The 10,454-nt window shown below is 29.7% G+C and overlaps 1 protein-coding gene across 1 annotated transcript; it reads right to left on the bottom strand.

Moving 5' to 3' along the window:
* Nucleotides 1-784: 784 nt before the first annotated feature.
* Nucleotides 785-10,181, bottom strand: LOC140046861 (BCL2/adenovirus E1B 19 kDa protein-interacting protein 3-like). The gene is made up of 6 exons (XM_072091589.1): nucleotides 9,996-10,181; nucleotides 9,419-9,572; nucleotides 6,679-6,781; nucleotides 5,927-6,012; nucleotides 3,201-3,347; nucleotides 785-2,766 (listed from the first exon to the last, which is right to left on the bottom strand). The coding sequence occupies exons 1-6, from the start codon at nucleotides 10,036-10,038 to the stop codon at nucleotides 2,724-2,726; spliced, it is 576 nt and encodes a 191-aa protein (XP_071947690.1). The 5' UTR covers nucleotides 10,039-10,181; the 3' UTR covers nucleotides 785-2,723.
* Nucleotides 10,182-10,454: the final 273 nt, after the last annotated feature.

Genomic DNA, 10,454 nt, shown 5'->3' with positions numbered 1-10,454 from the left:
CTTGTCTTATATATCTAGTTTTTTCTGAATGTAATTTTAATTTTATTTAATGTTGACAATGTTTGCATTAATTTACACAAACCAATTGTATTGTGTAACTTTAAAGCTCAGGTACAGGCATGGATTTTAAATATAATATTTGGTTAATTGTACATAAATCAATTATTTGTAACAGAAATCGAGACGAAAAAACATGAATTTCCTTTAATATGGTCAAATACAAAATTGGCAAAATTTGAAAAAAGATGATGGATATACGGTGGATAATTTTTGCCATAGCATGAAAATAAAAATCTGAAGTTGAATAAAAATATCAGAAATGTAATATTCAAGTTATATTACCTATATTTAGTCATCTGATAACATTTTTTACCACACCGTTTATTTTTCATAGCTTTTTAAAATGCCTCTCTATTTACAAAATTTGTGTACAAAAGAATAGAGATTTTACTAAGAAAGTGCTTATTTTCAACAAGCTCGTGTACCACAAATAAAATCCCAAAAATTATGAAGCATAGATCGATAATTATTGGAATGTATGATCAATAGAATTTTTTTGCCCGCACCTAGCCTTTAATGTTTTGGCCAAACGAAATTCAGTCAAGCGTTTAGAGGAGTAAAACTGATCGTGTCACAACCACACATGAAACATCTAGTAGCGGAGCTCAGCATCTTGTTAGGTTGGATTACTATTCCTACTGGAATAATCTAATGGTGCAGATATTCCTAATACAGCAATAACAGTTTTACTAAGTTCTACAAAAAAGGACAGACACGGTAAAACTACTATCTAAAAATTACATTTATTTTCTTAGTTTAATAACTGTAATAATGAAGTTCAATTTATTTACAATCAGTGCAAAGTAATAATAATGCATTCTTACTAAAAAGCATGGAACAATATATTTTAAAGTTACAGCACTAAAAAAAAAAATGTCTTCTTTTCTTTTCATCAGAACAGAGACGTTTGACAAAAGCTCAAATATACAGTTAACCTGCTATTCAGTAAAATTCACAATTTGAATGTGAAGTACTCATTACCTGTTTAAAAAAAACCTTATGAAGCAATGTTGATATATGACGTGTAGTTGGTGCGTATGAGAACGCTTACGAGAAAGTTTAAGGGTTAAATTCAATGACGTTTGCATAGAATCCCACCTAGACTTAGTGATCATGTCAACATTATTCTACTGTAGATTCTGCAGTAACTATATTATTTTCTGGAATAACTTACGTTTTCAATTCGTTACAATTTAGAGATTATGAGGCAGAAACTACAATAAATATAGTCTAGGTTTTAAACCGTGTTTCTAATTAATATTAGAAAAAAGATCAATATTTTAGCACATATGGCGTTTCATACGTATAATACTTGAACTCAGAAATTAGTTAATTTAATCAAGTTGATTGTTTTGCTAAAATGATAACTGATTTTACTTTACGACTATTTCTATGACTAACATCTGTACATATAGCATATTGCTCAGAAAATTCAAGAGCAAGCAGTTACAATTTGCTACAAATTCCTTTAACACTAATACTACCTTTAAAAAATTAATACATGGTTAAATATTATTAATCCCAATAAATATTTGTAATTATATAATACAAGTCATTGACAAACTAGTTTAAATATAAAAGCCTAAAAATAACAACTATTCATTAAGATATAAATATTGTCCCCCTTAAAAAAACATTTTTTTAAATTTTTTTTGTTTATTATGGCATTTTAGTGTCACTTTGACAAAAAATTTACCTGAAAAAACTGTAAAATAAGGCAAAAATAGTAAAATTGACTGGAAGTCAACAGGTTTTTGGTTGAATTTAACTATTTATTTTGTCTTTTTAAAAGTAAAACATTTTTTTTATGGAAGTGATTAACTTGAATGGCTTATTCAAATCTTTTTCTTATTAATGTTCATTTTTCAAGTTTTTGGTGGACAATACATCTTTAAACTAAATTATTACTACTTGAGGCTGTACAAAGGATATTCAAATTATACAAAAAACAGAACTATTCTAATAAAAGATCTTCATATTTTAAAATTATTCAACATAAACAATAACTGAGTTATAAATGATACATTTTTTGTGATTTTCTTACAACAAAAATAGTTTAGAAAATACATGTTTTTGAAAATGTGTTATATATAAATATACACCAACATTCGTTTAGTTATAAACAACCATTACGAAATAAAGACACAAAAAAAGACAAGACAATATAATTTATAATACAATCAATGAAGTCAATCACCTTCAGTCAATTAACGCCCGATTCACACATGCAAAAATCTTGTAACAAATTGTTACCTTGGTACGAACTTGAAAGTGTTACATCGATGTAAAATCTTGGAACAAGTTCGTAAAAATTACATTAATGTAACACAGTGGCCAGGAATCTGTATGTGCGTATCTCTTTCTAATGAGTTTTTTACACGGCATTTACATTATTTTACACCGCGACAAACTAGCATGTGAAAGCAAGTCGGTAAAGTTTACATCGATGTAACACGTTATTATCTGTGCATGTCTTTCTAATGAGTTCTTACACAGTGTTAATATGATGCATTACACTGTGTAAAAGTATCGTAACTCAGTAAGATTATCTATGTAACAATTTGTGTTGTATGTGTGGATAAGGTATCTTAGTGACTTCATATCAATGATAAAGTTTAGCAATAATAGCAACATAAAGTTCCTTTAGACACTGTAGATGTCACTCAGCTTGACTTGGATGAGGCAATGCGAAGACCAACATAAATTCTGGAAAAGAAAAACAGTGAATATTATTTATTGTGATTATACATCCAACAAGCACAGGATCTACAAATTGTAAAGCTCTGTCTACACTATCAAACTAGTTTGACAAAATAAGTGTGATGTACAGTACCCAAATATGCTAGTGATATGCCCAAATATGGTAGTGATATGACATCATCATGTCCATATATAGGCACATCACATTTTTTTTGTCACATAAAGTTTGATATTGTAGACAGAGCTGTAAATAAACTGCTGAACTTCGACCGACCTGTCTGGGTACTGTTGCTTCTGTGATATTACTAACTATCTAAAGGGCATTTTTGGATGCGCCCTCAATATTTCATTGCCATGCAAACTAGGGTTTTACTGGCTTACGAAAAACGAATACGTTTTTCGTGCTGGCTAATTCATATTTTCCAATTGCTACTACTTACCCAATGCCTACGGACAGTATGTTTGTTAGTAACATGGACGGGATGAACACACGAAGGAAGTCTGCCGAGAGAAGTTCACTTTTCATAGCCTTTGATTTACGGATGCTGAGACCAGACTTCTCAGGATGTTTTAGGCGGCTATAATCCCTGCAAGAAAAACAATGATACATTAGTTTAAATTTGTAATTTTAAAAAGTAAAATTATTTATATAACAATTCTCTTAAACATTATGAAAATAATCTTGGCATTCTGTTCTCTTTCTTATGATTTTTAATTAATTTTAAATTTGAATAGAGATGCGATATTATTATTGAGATTTCCATAAATCAGTAGCATTGACCAAAACGTCGAGAAACTCAACAGTTCTTTTCAGAACTAATACATGTGGTGTACCGTAAATTTTATATCAACATTTGATATTGCCATGCAAGCCTTCAAACGATATGATTTTTTTTTCTTTAAATAAAAGTGAAATTAGTCTTATGTGAAAAAGGTCAAATTTTGATTTCATGGCCAGAACAATACAAGGTAACTGATTTTTAAAGAGGATAAGGTAATCAAAGTATGGCATTCAATTCAACTTTATTTCAGACAAACTGTCCATATGAAACATATAAATACAATAAAAAATAATACAAAGCATTATGTGACAACCGTCATGGAGAGAGGACTAATAATTATTTGTTGGCATATAGTGCGGATTATGTTTTGGGATTTATTGGATGTAGACTGTAGACATTATTATATTATTGATTACTATAGTTTACAAAACAACACATTATTATGGCTATACTGATACTAGTTAACACACGTAAAAGTATACATGAAATTATATATACAGAAGTTCAATCCATTTTCTATGCAACTTTGAATCTTTTAGAATACGAGAAAAAACACATGTAATTAAAGTATTACAGCTTTTTTCAATTTTTGTTTTGAAACAAAAAATTGATTTCCGAATGTACTCATAGAAGTGTATTATCAATACAGGTTATTTTGTTGTAACATACATCATAACTGCATAGGTATTTTAGTTTGTATATAATAATAGTGACAGGTTTTTATATTATCAATGCTGGAAAGTTTACATTTTATATTTATATTGTTTTTTATATATTTGTAATCCACAATTCAATTTTTTATTTCTAAGAGAGTAAGAAATACAAGCCATAGTAATGAAAGTACTTTGGAAAAATATTGCCACAGAATGTTAAAAGAACACAATTTGGTTTTTTTTATTTGTGAAGTTATTATTAATGAACAGATTTTCTTTAAATTCAATAGGCCTGTCCTGTATATACCTAAAGACCGAAATACTCAGAATGATAACTTGAAATTGTAGGCGCTAACATTCTAAGAAATAAATTGACAAACATAGCAAGTACTATACTTTTACTTATACTACAGTATTCTGTTTTGCCAAGTAATATTATTTATTAATAATTAATTTTACAGAAGATAACAAGAAAGGTAATTCAAACCCAGATAGATACCTTAACACAGACAGATAACGGTATACAAATAATTGGATCAATGCATTATGCAAAGCATGCTGTTATACAGTAATTAAATTTTATTGGCTGCATTCAGATAGCTATTTCAATATTGTATTGCATGAGAGTTGACAGTAAATACCAGTACAAAGTCTCAAATTCTCAGATAACCATTTCTGTTAATGGCAAAAGTAAACATCATTTACAAAAATGCCTCTTTTGTTAAAAGGTATTAAAGATGAAAATAAACCAAACTTTAATAGCCAATTTTGTAGTAAATAAAAAGTTATTCACTTAGTGTATTCACAAAAAAAAAATTATTTCGCAAAATATTTAAAAAACTTAAATGTGACTTCTAACCAGTTGACAGAGTGGTAAATTATTTTTTTCAGAGCACAATAATATATAACAATATTAATTCTTTAAATTATTTCATAATTTCTTTTTAAGATTATAGAATCTATCTATGCCATTAAAAATAAAATATGTCATTGACCAAATCAACAGTGGAATAATAATGATACAGGTTATATATTATCTAGTTAGATGCTTAGCAATAAATCAAACATATTCCGAGCCTCGAGAGTTTAAGATCATTCAAATTCACTCATCCATTGCTATTGATACTGTTTGATGATGAATTAATGGTATCTAGAAACTAGAATTATATTCAATCGGCTCTCTCAGTTTAAAAGCTCTTTCAGAGTTCTCTTTTCATGTAAATGAAGATTTTATATATTATTTCATATTTGGAAAAAATTTGTGGATTTATTTCATTGAAAATTCAAGGAATGTTGTATGGATGTATCAATATCTGAATATCGGTTACATATGCATTATTGTATTCGGGATTGTATTTTACAGTTTTGGGAGAGTTTATTCTACTGATTGGTTGTATGATACTGTATAGTACAGTAGTATCAATTTCACAGACCTCCCAACTCTCACGATAATAATCGGAGTCTACCGATATTTTGTTTCATTTCCCCCTCTCCTGCTAAAATACTATATTCTCGACATGTTCCGCCTTTGGTACGCCATGAAATACCATGTTATTGTTTACTATTATAGATGGCAATATTTTTCTATATTATCGCCCTAATTACTACTTTGAGGTAATTTTCAAAATATTATAGCACCATAGTTTGGACATGCTTTCAAAAATCCTCTCGATATTTCATTTTTCCGAATTGGAGGTCTGCTTTACAAAATTTTACAATTAAAATACTTACTTAGATGGACGTAACTCCGGACGACTTGACCATTCCCAGATCCAATCAGAGCCTCTTGCAGCTATTTGTCCAGGCAGCAAATTGCCCTGTAGAGAAATTTATTATTATTATTTACACACATTTTAATCTTTAAGCTCAAAAGCGTTGTACGCCATCTATAGTAACGGGTAGTGATTGAATATTATTACTAAGTTTCCAAATTAGGAACTTAAAGGAAACACAGTCAGATGTAGGTCATATGATGAACTCTGTAAAAGGTACAAAATACTAGAAAGTGTGTCAGAGAAACCGTAGAGACAGGGTTGAACACTGAAGTTATAATGAATGTTTTATGTACAGTAGGCCTTGCATAATATACTAAACTATTCTTGCCTGTACATTAATGTTACATGATTTATTATTTAGCAACTGGATGTTGTCTGCTAGATTTAATAATTTAAGTAATGTTAAATGTTGGTTTTACATTAACCATGCTGTAGGTCTATTCATGTTGTTGTGATAAATAAGAGAGGTTATAGCCTTTCATAATTAACTATGTTTGTAGTCGAGCTGAACATATCAACAGATATTTGCTAAGTAATAAAAAAGTTACACACATACAGTAAGACTATGCAATTGATATATTTAGTGATGTTTTGTGTTGAAAATTGAGAGTTTCTGATGAGGTGTATAGTACTGTTAGAGCGCTATATTGTACCCCTGCGATTGATTGTTTATTACCTGTGCAAGGTCACATGACCAGTACTACTTACAGGAGCTTTTTCATTGGACGAACCAGTTGATAATCCACTTCCAAGTGAACCAGGTGCAATTGAGCCAGGAGCACTTGCAACTGGACTATGTGAACCTTTAGGACTGGAAAAAAAAACAAAACAGAAACACTTTACAATTAAATTTAAATTAGCTAGCACTTTATATTTGAATTATCATTTAAATTTAAATGTTAATATTTAAATTTAAATGTTAATTTTTAAATAACAAAAATAGACATTAGCTTCTTAATCCTATCATGAAGGACCTCTATTATAATGCAACACAATATTAACTAAACGCACATTTGTCTTGTAGACTATAGTACAGTGATAATGCAGAGTAGAGCAGTAATGCAGAGACCCGAAACCCCTGGTTTAGGAACTCCAAGTGGCTCTTTATTGCTGGAGGCCTCAGCCTTTTTCGACATATTTGAATGCCTGTTTTTTCCTCTGGGCACTTCTCAGGGGTCGCCATAATCTCCGAGGCCACTGGGTTTAACCAGTGAGCGCTCATAGCCGTTATACCATGTTTAACAGTCCTGACAATTTTAAGGGAACACATTATTTATAATTGATCCATAAACGGTTATCGTCAGTATATGACTATTTAGTTTTATTATTTAGTTGCATCACATGACAATAATGCAAAATTGAATTTGCACTCTTTCAGGAAAATGCTGCTTTTTCATTATGTATGTATGAATTGAAAACTCATTAAAGAAACTACAGAAGGAAGTACATTAAAAAATGTAGATTAGGAAACAATAGCATTATTACACCGTACAACGTGTAAAAATTAAATTCGTAGAGTGTTTCATTTTAATGACAACAATGCCCTTTACATGAACTGTCAACCATTTTAACAACGTTCAGTAAAGCATGAAGACAGTACCAGGATTCTCTATTTTTATGTACAAATTTCTTTTTGTAGTTTTGCACATATTTTTGTTTATTATCGATATAATTGTTTCCAAAATGAATAATTGAATTAAATAAATTGAACTATTTATATAATTTTATCTCATTTCCTTTCATCATTACATCTAAGAATTAAAATACGTCAACTGCAAGTTCAAGGGGGAAAAACTTGGCTCGCGTTCAGACTGTGAACATGTCATGCAGATCTGCACGTCATCCAGTTAATTTGCCTTGTACCATGATGTACTTGTTATCAGATGCTTCTGGTTGCTCTTTTATTGCATTATTTCAAAAGCAATGGGGTGAGACTATGTACAGTATTCAGATTAAGAAAGCCAGAATACTCTGTGAAACCCAAGATAAAGTCAGGAAAGGAATCAAAAATACTAAACTTGTCACAAAGAAACTGTGCATAAATATTCTACAGCTACAGTAGTTTAAATCTCTGCCATTGTTGACCTTACTATTATTTTAGCTTTTACACTCGTCCCACCAAATTCTTATATTCCCAGTTTCTTGGACTGCATTATCACTCCTGAGGACAATCATTGTTCAAAACTTCGAGAAACGTCTCAACAGTTCTTTTCAGAACTATATTATACATTCCACAATTTTATTAATGTCATTTATAATATTTATTAACAACATTTTGTTTATGATGATTTAATTGGATCATCAAAAAAGAAAATTGTATTAATGATGTATTGTCCCTCAAAAACATGAAAATGAAGATTATAATCAAATCAGATAATTTAATAGACCATACTGTATTGCAGATTTAATAAAGTTATTTACTTCTGTAAAAAAAATTATTATTTCACTTATAAAAAGACAAAAACCATTGTCTGACAGACAATTGAAGTATTTTTGGCTTTAAATTACATTTTTTTCATGTAAATCCTTTTTTTTCTTACCCAATTTTTGGTCAATGTGAATATTTTGTGACAATAATATATGGCATATCCAAATATTTAATAATTTTGTAAGCCTAAATAACTTGTTTGTAATTCAATTTACGACATTTATTATCTAATACAATTACCGTACTTGTTTCAAGGGGATTTGTTTATATACTAGTACATTGAATGATATGAAATGTATCTGTTCCTCAATGCATGCACAGTATTATTTAGTGTGTAATAATAGTTAAACAAAATGACAATACCAGTGGATTACATACATTTAGGGGGTATATTATGTTGTATGTTATATAATTAATAATGAATTGAGAAGAAATCACATAAAAATGTTGATAATGGATAAAATAAACTACTGTACAGATAATTCACACATTCATGTTATTTATAAATAATCTGAACCAGAACACTCTGTTATGGGTGTAAGTAGTATATGGGAGTATACTGGGTAAAGAAAAAAGTGTAGCAATGAATATTATTTTTCAAAAAGTGAGAAATGATTAAAACTGCTGGAAGTCCATAAGCGAAATCATTCAGTCATCTATTCATCAAAAAACCTGGCAGATGTCTAAAAAATGTATACACACATACATACTGTATTTATTTGAATAAGTACTCCACAATCTACAATCATTTTGATACACTTTTACTGTATTTTATCACTTCTCGATATTAATTGTGTTGTATTTTTTCTAATGGGTATATTTATTTGATTATACATGTTACCATATTACACAAAAAAATAAATGCCCCTCTAAAAACCCAGATAATAATAAACGCTTCAAGGTTGTTTATTCGATAAAATATGGTATATGTTTTTGCTTTTGGAAATATATGCCATTGCAAAGAAATTATTACAGTAATTTACAACGAAAACATCTATTTAAATAAAAAATATCCTGTACCTTCCTCCCTGGGAACTTCCTCTTGATGTGTTCCTCGATTCTCTCTGGGCTTCCATGAGGAGTTTTTCCATTGTAGCCCGGTTCACATTTATCACGGCTCGCCCTTGGCTTCCATTCAAGGCATCTTGACCATAGTTCAACTCAACCCACGATTCTGGAGAAAAAAAATAAAATAAAAAGAATCTACAAAAATATGTCCCTAATATCATGTATAAAATAAAAGTACAGTAGACTGTCTAGTCCCTTTACATAGGCCTAGGCCTATATTATTTTTTTTTCGCTTTTTTTTTTTTCTAGTACAACTTTTCTTTGATATAGATTTTCTATATTGTTGATTATACATATTATAATATTATTACAATGAATTTACACAAACTATCATCAATGATTTCTGATCTAAAATGTCCTTATTAATATGCCTGCAAAAAGAGAAAAATGCAAACCAAAACTATACCAGCTGGTGCAAAAACTCAAGGATTCTACTATTACTAAATGCATTGGATTGGAGCCAGCTAGGATTATCAGGTCTTTTATGTATTATTTTACTGTAAACAAACGAACTAAAAACTTGACTTACCACTTAGATTGTCTTCATTTTCAGTCCTAGGGGTAGAAGACATAGCTGTTTTTCTAAATAAGACTTTTCTATGTTTTTTACAAAATGTTATTGAAGCTCACTCCCTTTCTTGTACGATCGTTTGTTTACAAATACGCCAAAACGCAATAAACTGACTTCCACGTAAAAAAAACAACACAACTCTCTGCACCAGTCCAATGTTTTGCTTCCGTTTGTACCCGGGTGACACAATTCAGAAAATTACAGTAACACATTTTCTGAATTTTACTTTAAAGCAGAAATATTACAATATGTGGCATATAAAGCCTTTAAAAAACAATATGCTTCATTTTCAATTGTAACTCTATTAAAACTTTGCTTTATATTTTAAGTATGTATATTATATATATTGTTAGATAGGAGTGTTATTGTGTACACCCCGGAATCAAATTTACATAAGTAAAAAGGGCTGAACCAATC

The sequence above is a fragment of the Antedon mediterranea genome, chromosome 4, assembly GCF_964355755.1.
Source record: "Antedon mediterranea chromosome 4, ecAntMedi1.1, whole genome shotgun sequence".
Classification (NCBI taxonomy): Eukaryota; Metazoa; Echinodermata; class Crinoidea; order Comatulida; family Antedonidae; genus Antedon; species Antedon mediterranea.
Note: the sequence above shows the minus strand (reverse complement) of the source record. Positions and strands in the feature narration are given on the sequence as shown.